This window comes from Aptenodytes patagonicus, chromosome 3 (genome assembly GCF_965638725.1).
Source record: "Aptenodytes patagonicus chromosome 3, bAptPat1.pri.cur, whole genome shotgun sequence".
NCBI lineage: Eukaryota > Metazoa > Chordata > Aves > Sphenisciformes > Spheniscidae > Aptenodytes > Aptenodytes patagonicus.
The window spans coordinates 24,088,568-24,110,794 of NC_134951.1; the positions used below are offsets into that span (position 1 = coordinate 24,088,568).

Sequence of the window (22,227 nt, forward strand, 5' to 3'; positions counted from 1 at the left end):
CCCATGGCGTTTCTGTTGCAACATGAGAGCAGGAGGAAGTGCTGGATCATGTATTCCCACCAATCTTTAGGTGTATCTCTAACAGCTGAGCAGAGTTGTACCAGTGTAAGTCATTTTCTCACTGTTCAACAGACATTACACCAAAGACAATTATAGCTTACACTGCAGTTTCATATTAGATACTGTTAAACACTGCGTTCATGCATATACACCAAGACTATTTTCTTGGCTTTCACAGGACTTATGCACTGACCTCAAGTGTTCTAGGTATTAAGTACCACTAGCACTTGTATTCAAATTTGTCTGTTGGTATCAATAGATGAAAAAAGTAGATACTATACTGTTCTCAAGTAAAGTAACTATATTTAAAAGCATATTATCAGAAAAAGGACTGTGCAGTCTCACCTTGAAATGATTCGCAGGGTGTATCTGTTGATGTACTAGCATCTGCTGATGAAGTCTGTACATTATCCAAATTCTTTTCTTTGGATTTTGAGCCCAGATTTCTGAGAACCGCCTCCTCTTCTCTACTTGAAGTATGTGCAAGAGAAGATGATGAAGTTTCAGCATAGAGTCGTTTCAGTACTTTCCTTATGAACACTGTGGGGTAAGAAAACTTTTTTAAACAGAAAGAAATGCAGTGTTTTAAAGGTATTTTAAGACTTTAAAAAACCAACAACTAATTGATACAAGACAGTTTCCCTCATATTCCATGCAAGTCTGTCTTCAGTAGTCCCTACCTCTCACAGGTAAAGCTGAATATAATATATTAAAGTCCTAAACTTGAGTCAGAAAAGCAGCTTTAAAACCCCAGAATTCACTAGCAAGGTTACATTTAAAATCTTCTATTTGACTACATTTTGGCAATAAGTTAATACAGTACATTCACAGACTAAATACATTATTTTTTATATTTCTTTTAAAACAAGTATGTTCCTACACAAGTGTTATAAGGCTGCTCAAAATGCAGGTCTCTTCTGGCACAGAGGCACTGCAATTGAATCACTCATTAAAATCAGTAAGCTACAACTATTTAATCACATAGAAAAACTAGAAGTAGACAGTAGCAGAAACACATGGTAACCCAATTATTTCTACAGAATTAGCAGTATTCTTCTACGCCTCTTCCTCTGACGGGCCCCTTTCTGACGACACTGGCAATCTGCTACTAGTTACTCAAATGCAAGCATCATTTGATTAAAGAAAAGAAATATATGCAAATAATCTACTCATCAACAAAACTATCATCTTTATATGGATGCATGCATATTTCAATCACTTGAAATTGCGTATTACATAAAAATATAAAGTAATACTAAGAAATCTTTTATCTATTGCAAAACAACATCCCCAGTTTCATGGATTCTACACAGTCAAGCAGGTATTGTGGGATGGGGGGAGGAGGGAAAAGAGAGATTTGGAGAAAAACATGTTGCTATCTAAACTCCAGTTTTAAATTTAATATACAGTATATAGACACTATACAAGCAACCTGGTGCAGATTCCTAAAAAGATATTTCTGCTAAGAGAAAAGGACTTACGTTGTTATAAGAAGAATGGCTCCTACTGCAGCTTAACAGAAGAACATACTATCACCACATAACTCTCTTCAATAAATTACTTTCCTTCACAAGTGAAAAAAAAATGACCTTCATCGAGCTGGGAAATCCTTGAACCACCAGTCCTTGATAGACAAACTTTATCTCCACATGTACCTTGGCAGCATGCTTCAATTGTCATGTAAATGACTAACTATGGGGGAGAATGTCGTTAGACTTTTTTTGAGCTCTTACTAGTTTATACATGATCACTTACTCTTTGCTTGTGCCCAGTCTCTTGAATAATCGGTGACCTTATGAAAGGCCTATGACAAGATGTAAGCCTGAGGAGATACTTGTGCAGAAAGCTTTGCTTACGAAGCCCGAATTTTAGTTTTTCTACACTTATCCATCATTCAGTGACATGAAAAAACCTGTGACAAGGTGCCAGCAATGTCCCCATCAAGTAAGTACAAACCATTTTGCAAGTTATAAGTTAAGACCACCGTTCCCAGAAAGACAGACATCAACAAGTGACCGTGTATTTTCTTTTCATAAGGTTCCCTTGCCAGGATATTCTACAGCTAGAAAGACAAAATCCACAATTACTCTCCTCAGAGGACAACGAGAGAAAGTAGACAGAAATAAGCAGTGTAGTAAGACAAAGTTAACTACCCTTTGCAGATCTCTGACTCTAAAGCAAGTTACCTAAGAGGTTTATCCTGGATCCTTTCCCTGAGTACTGCTACTAACACTGCAGCATTTTAATGAACTCCAGTAGAGCCGTTACTAAATGTCATGATTTAACCCCAGCCAGCAGCTACACACCACACAGCCACTCACTCACTCCCCCGCCGGGTGAGATGGGAAAAGAGAATCGGAACACTAAAAACGAGAGAACTCATGGCTTGAAATAAAGACAGTTTAATAAGTAAAGCAAAAGCCGTGTGCGCAAGCAAAGCAAAACAAGGAATTCATTCACTGCTTCCCATCGGCAGGCAGGTGTTCAGCCATCTCCAGGAAAGCAGGGCTCCATCACACGTAATGGTTATTTGGGAAGACAAACGCCATCACTCCAAACGCCCCTCCCCCCCCCCCCCCCCCCCCCCCCTTCCCCCAGCTTTATATGCTGAGCATGACGTCCTATGGTGTGGAATATCCCTTTGGTCAGTTGGGGTCAGCTGTCCCAGCTGTGTCCCCTCCCAACTTCTTGGTGGTGTGAGAAAGAGAAGGCCTTGACTCTGTGTAAGCACTGCTCAGCCATAAACAAGACATTGGTGTGTTATTAACACTGTTTTCACCAAAAATCAAAAAAACATGGCACCACAGGAGCTGTTATGAAGAAGATTAACTCTAGCACAGCCAAAACCAGTACATAAAACTAACATTCAAGCACTTGTATTGAGGAAGCTATTCTTCATTGAGATACTGATGAATCTATATATGGAAATACATTTTCTCCAAATCTGCTGAGGAGGGCCAGCCTCCTCATAGCTACAGTCGATTTTATGCTCCCCATCTTGAAATCTGATTTCTCTAGTCATCTGTTCAGTTACCCCCACAAAAAAACCCCAAAACTTCACTTTTTCTTTCCTTTTTAACATATAGGGACTATACTCAAACGCACATTAGCATTGCTTCAGAAAAGCAACATGAGACCAGTTCTGATACATTCATTCCTTCGCATTCACATGGGCTCTCCCCATCTCTAATACTTATGCTTGAGAAAGCAAGCTGAAACAATGCCTGCCTTGGGAGGGTGTGAATACTGAGGAAAGTATTCTTTCACAAAAGTCTCTCTTGCTTAGAAAGAAATATCTAGATCAGTAGCAGCTATAGATTTACTTCAGCAAAAATGTGGTTTAGCTGCCAACACCAAAGCAGCATCCAATCTTACAGGCTGGGGTTTTCAGCAGACACAGGAAGAAGCAGCTGGGTGCAGAGTGGGGGGAGTTCATTGCCTGCAAAGCTTTCACACCTGTGTCAGTGCGTCTCAGCACTGCAAAGTCATCTCTTAAAATGACTAGTAATTCCCAATAACCACAACAGAATGGAAATGAGCAGCAGTGACACCGAGGCATGACTACATCCCTGTTTGGAACCTGATGTATTTCAAGTCTTCTGAAGACAGCAGGAAGCAATGTATCCCAGCAGTACACCTTCCTTGGGAGAATGAAGAAGGTGGTATCACCAGTGAGCAGCTGAAAAAACTGACAAGTTTAGTCTGAACTATTTGGAATCTTAAGTATATTCTAGCCTGAAAAAAAAAATAAAAAACACAAACAAGTTTGTCCTGCGTACCAATGAACAAGGAAATTAGGCTCTGAGGAATATCTATCCTGCCATACTCAGCAGCTTTACATGCTCCAAAGACGCACTCTGCTTTGTAGTTAAAGAGTCTCAGAGCTGAGCTACCACAACATTTTTCAGATGACAGAGGATGCTCTTTCCTCAGGGTTTTATTGCTGCAATTACTTAAAAAAAGATATCCTGTGATATCCATGAGCATTGGCTTAACCACAGGAGGTTGGTCTTGCCTGATGCTACAGAGCAGCTTTTCTCCCTTATTCAAAACTCTCCTTAACCTGATGTATTTGGCAGTATGCAGCACCAGAGATCAGTCCATCTGGTAAGAACTGTTCAAACCCTTAAAAATAACTACCTCTTAACAGCATATTAGCAATAAAGAAAATTCAAGGAAAAATATCTACCACCAGCGACATATCTAACCTATCAGAGTTCCAAAATGGAATAAGACTGGCTCTCACCATATCCATAACATAGCCAAGTACATATGGTTATTTGTTGCTGTTGTTTTCCAGTCAACATAACTGATGGAGGAGCTGTACAGATTGATGTGGTCTTTCAATAGACCAATCTGGGAACACTTTTCCACTTTTCAAAGCAGGCTGATGTCTCTAAACAAGCATATACAATTTTGAGATGTGTTTTTAAGAAGACCTCAAGAAAAGACAAGGGAGACCATAGAAAGATGAGGGATACGCTATTTGGAGTCAGAACCAATGAAAATTGCCACATTTACATACAGCATTAATGCACAAGGTACAAGGGAGTGAATTTAATATATTCTACTGGGTATGTTTTTGAGAACATTCTTGAAAATTGTATTCACATATTACAAAACCTGGTGTTCCAGTCTGGAAGAGAAAGAACAGTTTGAGGGGAATTATCTCTGGAACCGAGCCTGTAATCGAACAGGAAAGAAATGTGAACAGCAATAAGAAGCCAATTACAAGGAAAAAAAGGGAAGCCTTGTTGTACAGACTACTGCAAATACATCTCTCCTCTTAGAACAAAGCAGTCTCCGGAACTAACAGATGAGAAATTGGAAATGAGAGAGGAAACCAGATAAGCTAAGAGGTTTAGGGGCCAGAAATGGCAGCGATGTGGATGCAGCTGAAAACAACATAAAATGTTTGTTAGCATTAGCTCTGCATTGCTTTCTACTGTCCTTACTTCCCTACAAAGTCTGAGACAGCAGATAGTAATCCAAGAAGTTTTATAGGGCATAGACCAGGCAAGAATTAATGAAAGGAAGACTTCAGTTCACCCAATCCACGGTAAGTCTTTGAAAACTACCACTGTAGCTTATCATGGCTCTATTTCTCTGAGGTATAATTGATAGCTCATTACTCCCAACCTACTGAAGACTAAAGATGCTTTCTGAGTTCTATAGGGAATGTATTCTGCAATGTGAAAAAAAAATTCCCCATAGCTATTCCTTACTGAAGGAAGACATAGTTCTGAACACCTGGTCACACAGTGACAACTGGAAGAAGCTCTAAGCCTCTAGGTTAGATGAGCATGGCCCAGGGTCCACCATATTTTGGAGTTCTGTGTTATCATAGCAGACTTAGTTGCCCTTTTAGTTCTGAGTAGCGTGTGGAAAGATTTTTCCATTGGTGATGTCTCCAGAGTTCAAACAGTCCAACAGTCCAAGTGCAAACAGAACTGTGAAGAAGTGCTTGCCACATTTTGTGTGCCCTTTCACCTCCAGGAATCTGACAGGATTTTAATACTACAATGGATAGATTCTTTATGCTGTGGGATGTATAGTGTTGAAAACAAGACACTGAAGGTGAGTGAAGCATTAGACTTTTTATAGTCATCAACTAAAGGTGACTGTGTTCTGAATCTACCTGGATTTGCCAGACATCAGACTATGTGTGTGCACACGTGGTGGTGAGGGCAAGAGCTGTGCATGCCACATCAGTGTTGTGGAATAGATTGAACACAGTTCTAGATTATACAAAGGAAACTTCACAAAGTTAGAGCTAGGCATATGGCCAAAAGGAGGTACTGCACAGTAATAACATTAACAGGAATACCTGGCCCAAATCCTAAAGGTTTAAAGAGAGTCTTCGCTCTTTTGCTGTAGGGGAAGACCAGGCTACACTGACATTGCCTCTGTTAACAAGGTTGTAAAGATTAAAGAGAGAAATAAAACCTTACAGACTCCCCCCCCCGCCGGGGGTGGGGCGGCTCCACACTTCGGGGGACAAGCAAACATTCCTAAAGGGAGATTACTAAACTGGAGGTGACTACAGGTGAAAACCTGTGTGTTTAATCAATCATGAGAGAGATTGAGCCACTAGTGTGATGGAGGTCACGTACAATGACAATGTGATCCAAGACCCTATTGGGCCAAGTATTTTTTAATCTGAGACAGGAAAATGAACTACATTGATATATAACTCTAGAGAGAGCTCACCGAAAACCTTGTACAGCCTTAAGTCTGCTGTGTACAAACCAGCTGAACTCAAACCTGAGCAGACACAGAGAAGAGTTTTTACAATAACCAACAAGACATAGAAGGAGAGCTTGGGATGTTTAGCATAAGCAAACAAATGCCAAAAGAATTTTAAGCTAGTGAGAAGTGTTATGTAGCTCAAGGATAAGATTGCATTAGATCATGCCACAAAAAATATTAGAGACCAATGATGGATGAGAATTGCCAATCTCAACACACTGATGAGCATCTAGAAGTATTGCAACATTCTTCTAGTAAACTAACAGGAGAAAATAAAACTGTAGTTAGAGAAGTCTCTTACATTGAGGTCTAACTCCTACAAACACTACAGGGCTGACTGCAAACAGAAAGGACTAGAACCAATTGCACTGAAGACTGCTTTTAATACTATATTCTTCATAGATCACTCCAGGGTTCCTTACATTTGGTTACTGACATGTACGCAAACTAAGCCAGAGATCACACTGGATCAGTACATGATCACACTGGATCCTTTTATTTGTTAAAAGGAAGTAGACAAAGTTTATCTTAGTTATTACGAAGGTCACCAGGGAAAGAAAAGTTTTCCTAACATAACAGTGGAAGAGTTTTTCTAACATAATGGTTGATCTATTACACAAAACATATTCTGGATTTATTATATGTATGATAGATTTAGACCACTGTATGAGAAATTTAGACCAATAAGAGGTCTAAAACAGGTCTCTGAAGTTAAAGCTAGCAAAAAGGAGTCATCACATGTCAAACAATACAAGATAAGTTGCCTTTCATTAGGTACATGGTGTACAAGACAGACATTCATAAAGAAAGAGTAAGTTACTAGTTATATCCACTGCATGTCTGTTGCTTTTTTAAAGGGGTAGAAGCCACCTAACATCTTAGTGCAGTAACCAAGATGCTGAACTTGGCTTACTACTTCAGCAGTACCTAAGGCACACTCACATTTAAGGGCAGTACATAAAAATGCATATATACAACTAATTTAGAGCATTAGGATGAGATTTTGCTCAGCTTCCTCACAGAAATCCCACTGACATCAAGTTTTCCACTCAAAGACAAGGAAGTGTAATTTGGCTTGTAGTAGTGGCAAATAACAGTTTAAAAAGCCAACAGTGGAAGCTTTTAATCTGTAGAGCCACTGTACTTTCATTCAAAATATATTTAAACATAGGAACTTTCCTCACAGGATTGTTAAGAGCCTATGCCATTTCACAGTGAAGTACATGGCTTCTGTGTACTTCTATAGCTTCAAAAAACACTGTGGTGGTGTGTCTGAGATGTAGACAGTTGTAAACACAAGATGAAGACAGAAGTTGGTGTATTTCTGCAGTTACAATATTTCAGTTGGAAGGGACCTACAACAATCATCTAGTCCAACTGCCTGCAAGTTTTCAGTAGAAAACTTCAATTCTAATGGACTAACAAATGTGAAAAGCTTACATACTCTAGTCTTGCCTTCTGAGTAAGTTTCCTATTTAGATTTCAAAAGTGAAACAAATTCACTTTCCAGCTGAAAACAGGCAACACTATCAAAATACCCAGCCTGTAATTGAAAGCACTGAATGTTGCTTTAGCTCATTGGACAGTAGGAACACCAGAAGACATACCTTTCCAGGAATTCTTCAGTGACGAAAAGGAGCCACTGTTTTCAGAAATGAGACCAAGTTGTCATAGGTACCAAACTAGTTGCATGGCTAATTCTTGACAACTCATGTATGGAAACAGTGAAGTACAAATACATCAGAAAACTGAAAAAGCACCAGGTCTCTACAGTTTGACATTACATAAACAAAGCAAAGCATAACTCCAAGAAATAGAGTGCAGAACACATGCTGGCTAGTGATACAAATTGTGAACATCCAGGATCTTTCTACCACAATTTTGCGAGACGAGTAAAAAGCCTCCTTCAAATAAATGCATTGTTTGGCATCTGTGTATTAAATTGACACCACTTTAAGTTTCTTATGTGCATAAGCAGATTACCCACATACACACACGTGCCAACACTGGAATAGCACTGCAGATTTATAAAGGTTCTCCTGGGGTTGACAGCATGACTTACAACTCAGTTAAGACTAGAGACTGTAACAAAAGCATGCTGAATAACTAACCAAATAAAGTTCTGAACAACATCAGAAGTGTTCCTGTCCAGATGAGTGTAGGAGGCAACACTTTCCTCAAAAACATTTCTGTGGAGAATGCTTGCCACGTACTTCTGGTTACTTGCCATACATACTGTAAGCACCCCCACCACATTTCTCAACTGGTTGCCTTCTGCCTACTCAAATGCAACTTGGGCAGCAAGAATAAAATAAGTGGCATCAAGAGCACTGAACACATTAGAACTCAGTGAAGCTTGCAAGTTGCCCTACTTGGTCTCTCTCTCCTACAAACAGAAGAGTTTCCCAAAAAGGGAAGAGTCAGGAATTTCTTCTGAAACCATCCCATATGTAAGATGTGTTAACGTGCTATTTCTGCTAAAGGAGAAGAAAAGATAGTACAGCAGAACAGAAGAGCATGGAAAGAGCACACAGAATGATAATCCACATGCAGAACATATGGACAAGGCTTCATTAAAATGTTCAGTTCATCCCTGTTAGCGCAGAATTACTCTCAGATATTCAAAAGGATTTAAATCATTGAAGTCTCTTTTATTATGTATCACATCTCCTACGAAGGCCATGACAGGACAGTTACTTTACAGAATGGTCATAAAAATCAAAGAACCATTAAGGTTGGAAGGCACCTCCAGACATCATCTACTCTAATCCTAATGCTCAGAGTAGGATCAATTAGAGCAGATTGCTTAGGGCCTTGCCTAGTTGGGTATAACAACCCCATTGCCTGGATAATCTCCTCTTCTCTAATCACGGCTGGACAGTCAACTCTTGATGGGAGATGCTCAAGGGGACCACCTGAAAAAGAGATACCTGGATTTCATTAGGACCCAAAGCAACAGGGTGTAAAAGCATTTTAAGAGACCGCTACTTACAGAAAATGTTAGTCAGACTGCCATTCTTACCAGCTAGCAGGTGGAAGGCTGATGATAACTTCTGGCTAGGAGCTACTATCCATTCCCTTAAACCATTCCCCACAAAGCTTACTTGCCCTTTAACCATACAGGATGGAGTTTCATGTTCTAGGTCTTCTGGGTTCTTTCTGAAGGAGTTGCTCAACTGGCCAAACTGATGAATAAAGGTCTTCACTCTGTATTTCTTTGGCCTAACATACAGTGATTCTTGGGTCATGGCTCCATAAGTCCCAAAAAGACAAAGGCACCTAGTTTGTATTTCAGACACTAGGGGCAAAATTCAGTTTGCAGTTATGATGCCTAATAGTAGACACATGCAAGGCGTCATACTCCATTTACACATTAGACCCCCCTCCAGAGACCTAGTGTATACAAGACACCAATTCTGCTGACCAGCCACTGGGTCTCCAAGATGTACCCAGTATCCTATATTATGCAGTAATCCTATATTAGTATATCAGTATCCTATATTACACAGTAATTTGTTTCCTATGAGGATCTCCCTACGGGTTAGAAACCTTGATTCTGAAGAAGAGTCTTTTGGTCTGGAAGGCACAGTCTCTCAGCCTCATATACCTTACTTTTAACGATCTGCCTTCGCAAAGAAAGCACTTTTTTGAACAAAGGCTGTTCACCCCATTTCCCCCCGAGGTGTTATCATCTGGGTCATAAGATGTCAAGGAGGGTGGATTGCTTGGTTTTAATTTTTTTGGAACTGCAAAACTCTGGAATTAAGACTGAGTAGGAACACCATGGTGAAATGCTGGTATCACAAACTAATTATTTTTAACTTGACTAGCTCCTTACACAATCTTTTAGTTCTATTAGCCTCATAAAACTTGAATGACAGCTTAAAGGGAAAAATTGTAGTTTTTGGCAGAATGTCTATATATATGGCGGGAATGGCCCTCTTTCCCAGTTTTACAATTGATCTCATTGACATTCCATATAACATAGGCCATTTTACTCTTAACTGCTAAAGCTATTATTACGTGTTTAGTGGAAAAAAGGAGAACCCACATGTACTGTTCGGGAATCAAATAACAGAAAGATTTACTTGTATTCAAGGTCACATGAATTCTGTGCTTGAACTACTAGGTACCAGCTGTCTGCATCTCAGTATGGTCATTAACCAAAACATCAAGGGGAGCTGCACAAAAAGCTCAGATGCTGCCGTTTTAAATCTAGTGTGTAATACTAACTTCACGATATTGAGGTTTATCTCAAGACCTCTGACATTACTCTCACTGAAACAGCATCTATTAGTGTTCTATGTCCCATCAGACATTAAAATCGGATGCTAATTGCCTAGATTTTACTCCTGTCTTATTCTTTATTATAGTTCAAGAACCACATAGTGTAAAAAAACTCCAGTTTTGTGCCTAATATAGTAGTCCATAAAAAGTGGTTCCATTTATCTTTTCACCTAGCACTAATTTTTATAATATATGGAAAGCCACTTTGTTATCCAAAACTCAGCAATATACCATTCTCCTATCTTTGAGGCAACTTTTGAACAAGAACAATTTATTTAAGTATATAGCACATGTCAGTAGGGTAGAAAGGAAGGAAAGTAAAGAACATAGTGATTACATACCCCTCATTTATGTATTCACCTAAATTAAGGAGGGAGTCACAATGGGAGAGTGATTTACCAGATTGACCTGTGTGCATCTAGGCCAACACAGTACATAGCAATTGCAGATACGAAACAGTAAGTTATTCACTACAAAAAGCAGACATTTGTTTTCTCTTCTTAGCTTAGACAAAACGAAGCACAATCTCTGTGTCACACTGCGGTTTCAAATCAGTAAGACTGTTGTTACATCTGTCAGCAAATTCTGCATGACTGTGTAGTTCGATAAGAATCTGACTAATAGATTGTGCCATCCCGTCTCAACAAAGGCTTTAAAGGTCTCTCAGTAGGCCACCTTAATTGCAACCGTAAGCTCCTAGACATCTAATAAACTTGACATGACACAGATGATAAGAAGCTACATAACCAACACAATGAGAACATCAGGATTTTGTTCCAGGTGTCCATAAGAACCCTGTCTGCCTCATAGTGAAACCTTGTAAGATGTGTACTCCCTACTACAGTCCTGGGAAAACAGAGCATCTTCACCATTATTTCAATTTGTGCACGCTACTCATTTTTCTAAGCATCTTTCACAATACATTTCTCATATTGCACCATTATCTTGATCTTACCTGGCACAATCAAACAGACCTCACTCAAAACATCTAAAGAGATCTCACCCTCCCTTACCAAAGCAGCTCAACTTTGCTGAATATTATTATTAATAATTCTGGCTACTCAAAATTGGGCCAACTGTAAACCATAGCTGTAAGAGACTTTTTCTTCCTTTCTCTTCTGAGACAGATGATTTTTTTTGGGGGGAGAGGGATGGCGGGGGGGGGGGGAGGGAAAGGCTGTGCTCTTATAACATCACTGGTCACCAAGACCACTCCCCTGCCAGCACAGGTGTACACTTTCTAAATTTCAGTAAGTTTAAACCTTACTTCATCCTAAAGGACTCTTATCTGGATGCAAACAGCATATGGCTTGAAGTGAACATCAAACTATACCACCCATGTGTGCTGAAGTTAAATGTTATGGTAGATGCCGGGGGTAACATGGAAAATGCACAAACAGTACTGTAATGGCCTAAAGCACTGCTATAAGAACAGCTGAAAACAGTAAAAAAAGTCATTCAGAATTCAGATTACTGAAGAGAAAAAAAAATCTGGAAATTTTAAAGAGATAGCTTGCTCACTCTGCTCATATGAAACTAAAATGAAGCTCAATATACTAGTATTTACAAAAACCATGAAACTGGCGGGCAAAAGTTCAACAAGACTGTGAATCATATAGGTTTTATTTAAAAGGAGCCTTCATAAGTTCATATCATATAAAATAAAAATACAGTTGAATGTCTGCATAGCCTTCTTCAGGGAATAAATATATCACACTTTGCTATGACTTCAATATTCGATTGTAACATAATATCCAGCAATTTCTGCAAGCGTCCCCACATATACATATAACAGAAATCAGTATCATACCAAATATCCCATCATTAAAAAGTACTGGAAGTTTCAATGAGAGAGAATTTTTCTTTTCTTTCTAGTCATAAAGGGAGTTTTAATTTAAGCCATTAGGCAAGTCTTAATAGAAATGCAAACTTCTAAAGAACAGTTTTCAACCTTTTGAACTAAAGACAACTGAAAACATAAGAAACCACATATTGCCTACTGGAAATAACTCTCTGTGCTGGTTTTGGCTGGGATAGAGTTAATTTTCTTCATAGTAGCTGGTATAGTGCTGTATTTTGGATTTGTGATGAAAACAGTGTTGATAAAACAGGGATGTTTTTGTTACTGTTGAGCAGTGCTTACACAGAGTCAAGGCCTTTTCTGCTTCTCACCCCACCCCACCAGCGAGTAGGCTGGGGGTGCACAAGAAGTTGGGAGGGGGCACAGCCAGGACAGCTGACCCCAACTGACCAAAGGGATATTCCATACCATGTGACGTCATGCTCAGTATATAAAGCTGGGGGAAGAAGGAGGAACGGGGGAACATTTGGAGTGATGGCGTTTGTCTTCCCAAGTAACCGTTACGCGTGATGGAGCCCTGCTTTCCTGGAGATGGCTGAACACCTGCCTGCCCATGGGAAGTAGTGAATGAATTCCTTGTTTTGCTTTGCTTGCGCACACGGCTTTTGCTTTACTTATTACACTGCCTTTATCTCAACCCACGAGTTTTCTCACTTTTACTCTTCCAATTCTCTCCCCCATCCCACTGGGGGGGGTGGTGGTGGTGGTGGTGGAGCAAGCGAGCAGCTGTGTGGGGCTTAGTTGCCGGCTAGGGTTAAACCACAACACAATCTTAAGTTTTTATGGATTGCTCCGAGATAGCCCATAGATTCCAGAAATTTACCAATAACAAGCTCAAAACTAGGGTTGAGCAAAAGGCATCACACACTGATTGTTTAAAAAGGTAAAATAACCCCAAACCAACACACTAAAATGGCACACATCACCTCCTTCCCCACTTACCACTTTTACTAAATAACACAAATACATACACCTGTTCCTAAAAATATGTTTAAACAGAGTCCTATCTATCTCTTGTGGACCATCCTATCTCACTGCAAAGTAGGTAAGAATTGCTGCAAAGTATAATTTCTTAAAAGAAACCAACACAAAACCACCACCCCACCCCCCCCCCCCCCCAAAAAAAAAGAACCACCCACACAAAACACAGAACCCCGAAGACCACGTTATGTCAGGCTCTACATATTCAGCTATCTGTGAGCATGAGTTACTCTCATAGACTTTCTAAATACAAAGCCATTGGATCTATCATTTCTGCCTCTTCTTTCATTACCAAGTTGGCCTTTCTCCTTGGCTAGATTTCTTATCCAGGCACAAGGTTGAAGTCAGCAACAAAAAAAGGCCTAAGTTCCCCCCCCCCCCCGCCCCTGCAAAGGTTTTAATGGCAGAATCAATTACACTTGCTTTAGTGCAATTTCTACATTTAATCACAGAAAACAGATATTTGTGATTTATTCAACTACAATCCAAATAAAATTTAGATCTTGGTAAGCTGTAATAAATCTTTGGTCACTGAAAGCAACATGCATTGTTAATTGCTTGGGGGTGGAGAGGAGCAAGATACCTCTCCCAGAGCAAAAGAAAATAGTATCAGGCATCAAACTCCATTTCTAATTACTGATAAACATATATTGATGAAAGAAGAGACATCCACCCTAAAAAATGAGTTTTATCCTTTTTTTCACAGAAAAACCCTCAAAGTATTTTCCAAAAATTATGTTGAGTTTAAAAAACAAAAATAAAAAATAAATCAAGATGTTTAAGAAGGAAGGTTGTTCTTAAACAATTAGAAAAAGGAAAAAACACTAGTGTTTTTTCTGCAAGAATTAAGCTGTTTAATATCCGATATGGTCATTTAAAAAAACCCCAACAAACCAACAAAACCCTAAAACTAAGGAACTGCAATCTCATTTCAATCCCTATTACAAGTATGAGCTTCCTGCCCCAAGCCCAAGTCATTTGACTCATCACACAGAGATGAAAATAGCACTCCTCGATACAATACTCTCACTGTTTAAAGCCTTTTGTTACTGTTGTTACTGATCACTATCAATTGGCTGCATTTGATTTTCAGTTTAATCTCTCAAATACAAAGTCTCCTGCAGTACCACTAGATCATCCTTCGTACGGCATACTAACTTTTGTGTCACTTCTTATAAGCAGTTAAGGTTGTTAATGTATACTACACCTACACCAATATCTTAACTCTACCCTTCAGCAGCTGGAATGCCACTCTATAACCCTTTACGACAGTGTTACCTCGGGGCTGCACAAACTTTCAAGAATGATGACTACAGCTTTAAAGATGCAGTTGGTGATGTTTAACAGCTATGAATTATGAATCCAGCTGTCCCAGAGAGGATAATCATCCTGTCAGTAATACATATAATGACAACTGCTAGTACCTCTAGCCCTGTTACGAATCATTGGTACATGAGCAACTGAAAAACAAAAAGACGCACAAAACGCAAAAAAATTTGCACTTTCTCACTTACACCTGCCCAATCCTTTCCCGGCAAAGTGAAGTGCATTTCACTTACCTGCACTGCTGCCTTACTGTCTTTCAGCTATTTAGATTCTCTTCGTTGGCAATTAGACCCATGACCTACAAGCTGTTGACCATCCCCTTTATTCTGTATTGTGACCCAGTTCAATACAAAAAAAAAAAGCTCCAGTGTTCACTTGTAATACAGGCAAAAGTCTATCTTCAGCATCTTCAACCTACTCCTATACACAGGAGCAAATCCAACCTTAAAGAGAAGCATCTAAACCTTCTTTTTCAGCTCTTTTCTGAGACACCTGTCTTTTTCAAAGTGTATATAGTTTTACACAATACAAAGTCAACAGTTTCCATAAATGCTATCAGCTGTAGAGGTTGATCAGATGAGCTTGTAAACTCTTCCAAATTTGTTATTTCATCCCAGGTGACCACGTGGCTTCCCATCATCCTTTTACTCCTCGCTGTATTTTCTTCCCAATCTTAAGTCATCGCTCCTTAGAGTGGCTGAAGAAAACTTAAGTGATTTCTAAGTTTACACAGTAAAGACAAACACTCAGCATGATCATTTTAGCTTTCTCTTCCACCCTACAGAAACAAATGGTTCTTTATTTGACCTTTGGTTTTAAACAATTTGAGCGCTTTGGAATTTGTTTCCCCCACTCTCAGCTCTAGAGACATGCATTTATTTACAAGTGAATGAACTCAGTCTTCCCAACTCTCTAACTTCCCCCCAAAAGACATCAATTTGTAATTCTCTGCCTTTCCTCAACGAAGTCACACTAGAAGCAAAACAGTTACTCCATCAGCCTTCTCCATTTCTCACAATGAAGCTGCTTCTAAAACAAAGATATTACTAACCTGTTTTTATTCTTCCTTCAAAACTATCACTAGTTGCAGTCAGCCAGCAAATAGCTTAAACACTAACCCTTGCTGTTCAGTCTCACCCTCACGTTGTTATCCTCACAGGAAGGATTCCAGCTTCAGGATGCTGGAACTGTTTGAAAACTCAAGAGCCAGCCACAAAGTCACTACAGCAGGCAAGCACTCAGCTCTCTTACAGCTCAGCCCTAACTCAACCCCTCTTAAGAACAAGATATCACTTAAAGAAAACCTGTATTTTTATTATTGCATTCTTCCTGCACACGGCCATGTCTTGTAAAACATAAAGGCAAACCAAATGTACTGAAGTTATGCTTGGACAGGGGAAGGCTTTTTTTTTTTCTTTGCAAGCACTGTACCATGGTTATTTCAGAATTGTGCTAACTCGCTTTAAATAAGCCAAGCTGTGTGGTCACTAACGAGTACACGTGCATATGCACGTGAGAAAAAAAGGCGTTCGTCTTAAAATACTTTGTGATCGAAGCAGTAATTTTATTTACTCCCCCCTCCTAGCCCGCAGTCAGGAATACACAGCAGGAACTCCCCCTGGCGCCTCCGAGCCAGAGGGGTGCAGGACCGGAGCTCCGAGAAGGGCCTAGACCGTGAGGCCGCGCTGCTGCCGGCCGGCCGGCCGACCGTCTGCTCACCCTGCACACCTGCCGCCCCCGCCCTTCCCCGGCCGGCCCCTCCCCGGCTCCACCTCAGGGTCCCTCCCACGGGGAGCTATCCCCCAAGGCGGCCCCAGGCCGCCCGCCTCCCCCGCTGCCGGGCTCCCCTCCCCGCCCACCCCCGGCTTCCCACCGCCCTCACCCGCTGGGAAGGGCGCCGAGGAGAGGGACACGCGAGTCCCGCGGCGCGGCCGCGAGGAACCACGGCAGCACGGTACGCCCAGACGGAAACGCGCCTCAGCTGAGGGCGGCCGCGCCCCCCCGGCTCCCTCTGTCGCCAGCCCCAAGGAGCAGGCACGGCAGTAGTGACGCCCCCGCTCGATACCCCCGCACCCGGCACGGCCTGGCCTTACCTTCCCTCCTGCTCAGGGCCATGGCCCCGGGCGCACGGGCGGCCCCCTCCGAGGAGCCCGACCTGCCCCGCACAGCCGGCAGCTTCGCGCTCGCCCTCCTTCCTGCTCGCCGCCGCGCCTGTCCGTCACGGGACTGGAGGCGCGCCATTGGCGGAGGCGACGGCGGGGGCGTGCCCGCGCCGCCGGCTGGGCGCCGCGCGGCCCCGCCCCGCCCCGCCCACCGTGGCAGGCGCGGTGCCCGCGGGCTCCGGCAGGGGGAGCGCGGCTGCGCAGAGCCGGCGGGCGCCGCCGCCGCGCGCGCGGGAGCGAGGGCGGGGGTGCGCGCGGGGGGGGGGGCGGCGCGCGGCGGGCGGCCCCGGCGGCGCGCGGGGAGCGGACGGCGGCGGCGGCGCCCCGGCGGGGTGAGTCGCGCCGGGGTGATGCTGGGCGCACGGCGCTGCTCCCGCTCTCGGCCGGGCGTCTCCTTCACCTGACCGGCAGCCCCGCGCGCAGCCCGCACCCGCCGCGTTAATAATGCACTAGAATGTCAGCGCTGAGAAAGGTAGGGAGGGAGGGAAGGGAGGGGAGGGGGCCGCCGTCGGGGCGGCGGGCGCGCCGCTCGCGGGATGCCTCCGCCCAGGCAGCGGAGGGAACGGGGGGTGCCGGTGCCGCGGCTCCGGCCGCTGCGTGCGGGGACCGCCGCCGTCGGGGACGGGTGCCCGGGCAGCGGGGCGAGGGCGCGCCAGCCGCGCCGTCGGTTGTGGTGTCCTCCCCCATCATCCGCGCGTCCCGGCGCCGCGCTGGCCGTGGCGGGGTCTCGCCGTGGCGGGGGTCTCGCCTCGGCACAGCCCGGGCAGGACGGTTGCGCGGCGGGGTGCCGTGTGCCGGCGCGGGGCGGCTGCGGGCTGGCACCGGCCGCGGAGCGCGGGGAGAGGCGGCGGGGGGGGGGGGGGCACGGACGGACCCTCCGTGCGGCCGGTTTGGCCGGAGGGAGCGGCGGGGCGGGGGATGCTGCGCGCGGAGCCGCAGTACCGGCGGCGATTTAAATTTTGGGAGCGTGTGATTCTCGGGGCTGCCCCGCGAGGAGGGGCCGGGGGAGCCGGGGCTGCAGCCGCGCCGCCGCCTGCACCGCTTCACCCCCTTTCCTTCCCGGCCGCCATGCCTTGCCGTGCCGCGGAGGGCGCGAGTACGTCGGAGGGGCTGCGCTGCCCTCCCCCGGCCTCTCACGGCCCCCTGGAGGGGCGGCCCGGCCCCGAGGGGCGGCGGGGCCGCAGCCCGGCAGCCGAGGAGGGGCGGGCGGCGGGTGCGTCCCGCGCGTTACCAGCGCCGGCTCCGCGCATCGGCCCCGCCGCGGGCGCGCAGGGCTCGGCGCAGCTGGAAAAGTCCGCGGGCGCGCAGCCGGAGCGCGGAGGCGGGCGCCGGGGGCCGGACGCATCTGCCGCGCTGCCCCCGGTCGCCGGGGCGATCACGGGCGGCCCTCCCCGCGGGGAGCGTGGTGTTTGCAGCCGGCTTGGCCGAGCGCCTCCGCGGTCCTTTGAAACACCGTCTGCCGGAGAAATAAAATAATTGACCAGCATCACGCTAAAACCGCAGCGCGCCCCGGCCCGTCTCGCCTCCCCGAAACGCGCCTCCCGGAGCGGAGCCGGCAAAGCGCCCGGCGGCCGCCACCTCGGGGCGGGTGCGGGGCGGGCGGCTCCGGCCCGGTCCGGTCCGGTGCGATGCGGTGGGGCCGGTGCGGGTCGGTCCGGGGGAGGGGAGCGGGGGGAGCCCTCCAGCCGGCGGGAAGCGCCGAAGGGGCTTTCTCCCGCGGCCCCGCTTTCTGTCGCCTTCGTAACCTAATTCTTAGGCTGCTGGTGCCCCAGTTCCGATAGCGGTGCGGGTGCCGTACAGCTTGGCGTTTAGCGACACGTGCATATGTAAGTGCTTCGGCCTCAACTTCCCTGAAACTTCCAAGGGTTTCTAGTCTGCAGCGACGAACCTCTTGTTGTTTGTTTCTGATGGTGCTTCGTTACGGCACGGGCTTACACCGGCTTAATGTGTCTTGGGAGCAGGTGATATTTGAAGCTCTTCCAAATCAAAGCACTTAGAATGAGATCAAGTGCTCCAATCACTCTAGGTGGTGTGAGCCCAAGAAGAAGGCTGCGAAACTCAAGTGCCCTTCTCGGTGCTGGAGTGTTTTGTGTATATTTCTGTGTGCTTTGGAGTAGCATCGCGAGCGGAGCACTAGCAAAATTTTAAATACTGAATACCTCAAGTCATGTAGGTAGTAGATGGCTGCAAGGGGGCATCCTGCTAGGAGGAAGGGTCACCCGAATGTGACCGAGTGCAAATCCAAGTGTAGGTGACTGAGAAATCTCGTGTGGGGTCTTAGTAGCTGAATGCTTTGTACCGCAGCTTGGGATATGTCGGGGGAGCCCGTTGGTTGTACTGGACTTTTTTTAAAAAGCGGCTCTGGTCTAGAGCAGGGGATGATACTGTTTTATAATGCAAATGTGTTTGAGGTATCAGCCTTTCACATCTGTGATTAGTTTCATTTCTGTCTCGTGTTTTATCTGGAAAACAGGTAAAATAGGAAGAGTAGAAGTTTTATATTTCTGTGCTTTCAGCAATATAGCAATTATACTTTCATTTCCAGATGGTTTGCACAAAGCACTTTCTTTCAGAATTGCAAGTTTTAATTTTACTGCGTGTAGCTATTTTTACAGTGCTAACCAGATTTTATCATATATATTTGAACGGTTGTTCCCCCCCCCCATCATTTTGCATGCTTTTCAAGACCTCTGGTATGTGATTAAAATGAACTCAGATGATGTTTAATAGTTTTATGAATTACAATGTTATGCATTGAAAATTTAATTCTGAGTGCTGTAGTCAGACCCTGTGTGATCTGACATAATATTCCCAAGTTAAAGAATGCATTTATTATGCCATTGTTCAGTTACACACGAAGTAAAAACTATAGGACTGTCAAATAATTTCGGTGATTCTATTTTCAATTATTTTTAGCTTTTCATTTTAGTACTATGAAGTGCTATTTGCATTCAGTTACACATATATCTAGTTTGCAGTAGAACAGTACAGGGCATACCTCTTTCTTAACTTCTTAGAATTTCTAGTCCCCCTGAAATGAGTTTAAATTTCTGGTACAAGTTGAAGTTACACTTAGAGTGAAGCCAGAAATGTTTTAAGCAAGCATTTAACAACCAGCAAACACAGACTGCTTTTGACAGAGGTGTTGAGGAGAATGTGTTTTGTCTATGTAATGCGTAAAACCGCACAGTCGAATCCAGGATTCGCTGAATCGATGGTAATATTCCTAACGACTTAATGGGATCAGAATTTCACATTTGTGTAGGGCAAAGTCCCACCAGTATTAATGGTGATATTGCTGGCTCTGCCAAGCTGTTAAAAGTTACCAAATCAAGACAAAAATGTCAAGGTCCATTATGGCTAACTAAAAATTATATTCTAATAAATTCCAATATATGAAGCAAGTTACTTTAATATTAGTTGGTAGATGTGATAGGAGAAATATATCCCTGAATAGGACATTCTTACTGATCCTGAGGAAAGCTTGGATTCGGTTTCCACTGTGTCTGGACACCAGGTAGCATCCTGCCCAGAGGGTACCCTCTGCAGGCTTTCCTGGACATTGCTCATCCTGGTCAAGTTAGCACTTCACAGCTACGACAGTTTTTTCTGGCAGCGGATGTTCTAATAGGAAGCATTCATAGACGCAGTCTGGATGACTAAATATCAGCTTGACTGAGAGCTTTGTCTGGCTAAATTATGGAAATTGGAGTAATTATTGGGATAGTTTTTGTGTGCCTTAACAAAGGTGGTAAAATGTTTTGCACCTGCCTTTGCAGGAACTTTTTTTGCTGTTTGCAATTACACGTAGTCAAAGCAATTTCCTTGTATAGCTATGATAATCCTATGAGTAGTTTGGGTAATAAAAAGAACATTGAAATAAACCCTTGTTTTTTCTAAGGTATACCATCAGGGGGCCCTTTCAAACTGCATCAGTCAAACAAAAACAGCTGCTTCAGTTCTACTCCATGAACAAGACAAGTCTTATTTGCTGCTTCAGTTCATCACTACAGTAAATTTGTTTATCTAACCATGCATGGTGAACGAGAGGACCGCTAATGCAGAAAGTTAGCGTTAGCTCATCAATTATGATTGTATTTAAGAGAGACTTTCAGTTCTTAGAAATGTATTATATGGGCCAAAATACCCCACCTGAATCTAAAATATTCTGTTTGCTAAATGGGTAGTTTTGTTTGAATAACTACAGAAAAAAAAGGTACATGTAGTACAGTTTGCCTTGCAAAAATTCATAGTCATCCACGAACCATATGGCTTTCTTACCTCTAGTAGAGAAATATCTCTCTGCATGGCAGATACAGTATGTCAACAGCTGTGATCAAATATAAGTAGAAGTGGGCATGGATGAATCAGAATCTCTTTTAAAGTAGACCTGTTGGAGACCAAAACTTCTCATATTTCAGTCCATATATATCTCCATTATAGAATTATATTTCCCGAAACAGATTATAGTTCATCAGAGCTACTCTCTGTTGTAGGGGCCAAAATGATTCATTAAAGTAAAACAAGTACTATTCCTGTGATATTTATTTAGGAAATGTCAAGTAGCAGTTTATTAATTTAGTACATGCTCAGTTGTGATGAGAGGATGGAAGTCACTGCAGCTAGATTTCTCAATCAGTGTTTCGATGCATGCATATATATTTGGTCTCACTTTGCTTTTATCTGTTTTTCACTGTACTTTCTTAAATACTTGTTTTGTGCATAAAATTTACTTCTCTTCCATGCATTTTCATTCCACGTTTGTCACATTTCTCTATCCTTGCCAGTTTTGAAAATGAACAACAAATAGCTTCCAGTATGGCCTTGGCCTTTAGCCCTTAGATTTTTTTGTACTTTTATAACCATATATTCTTACAATCTAAAAAGACTTTCTTTCCACTTTTGGTAGTAAATGTAGTATACACCTGCAGTTAGCAGAGATGCATGAGGTATACCATAGGTGAAAGCTTTTATCTCACAAGGGGAATCAGTGTCTGTTATCTTCAGTAGATGCTGGTACCGCTGTGTGTAGATAAATTGACAATAATGAAACATGTCAAAAATATGGTCAAATACATACATAAATCCAACAAGGCAAAAATCAGTAATTTAGAGATTCAGATTGTACATATACACAAATGATAGAAAGAGAAGTATACACCAGAGCTTTCTATCTATCTATAGCTCCCTGTCTTGGGTCCTTCGTAGCTGTTCCTTCTCCACCCAAAATCCTTCCACCACTCTCAATTTTGTATCTTCCATCTTAAATACTCTCTTTAAAAAGTAAATTTGTTATGTCGA

The 22,227-nt window shown here is 43.4% G+C and overlaps 2 protein-coding genes across 10 annotated transcripts in view; one reads left to right on the top strand and one right to left on the bottom strand.

Annotated features, from left to right (window-relative positions):
• The window catches only part of ERICH1 (glutamate rich 1), a 103,036-nt gene extending 86,118 nt beyond the window's left edge, over window positions 1-16,918 (bottom strand). For all 3 annotated transcript variants that reach the window (XR_012994857.1, XR_012994856.1, XM_076332873.1), the window contains exons 1-2: window positions 16,858-16,918; window positions 406-600 (exon numbers count right to left, since the gene is read on the bottom strand). Coding sequence is in view for 1 of the 3 variants with exons in the window: in XM_076332873.1 (XP_076188988.1) it covers window positions 406-600; window positions 16,858-16,879 (217 nt within the window). In the remaining 2 variants the exon portion in view is untranslated. The remainder of the gene's footprint in view (window positions 1-405; window positions 601-16,857) is intronic.
• Window positions 16,919-17,284: 366 nt separating this feature from the next.
• DLGAP2 (DLG associated protein 2) overlaps window positions 17,285-22,227 on the top strand; it is a 494,722-nt gene continuing 489,779 nt past the window's right edge. For all 7 annotated transcript variants that reach the window (XM_076332874.1, XM_076332875.1, XM_076332879.1 and 4 more), the window contains exon 1: window positions 17,285-17,398. In XM_076332874.1, coding sequence (XP_076188989.1) covers window positions 17,381-17,398 — 18 coding nt within the window. In that variant the 5' untranslated portion in view covers window positions 17,285-17,380. The remainder of the gene's footprint in view (window positions 17,399-22,227) is intronic.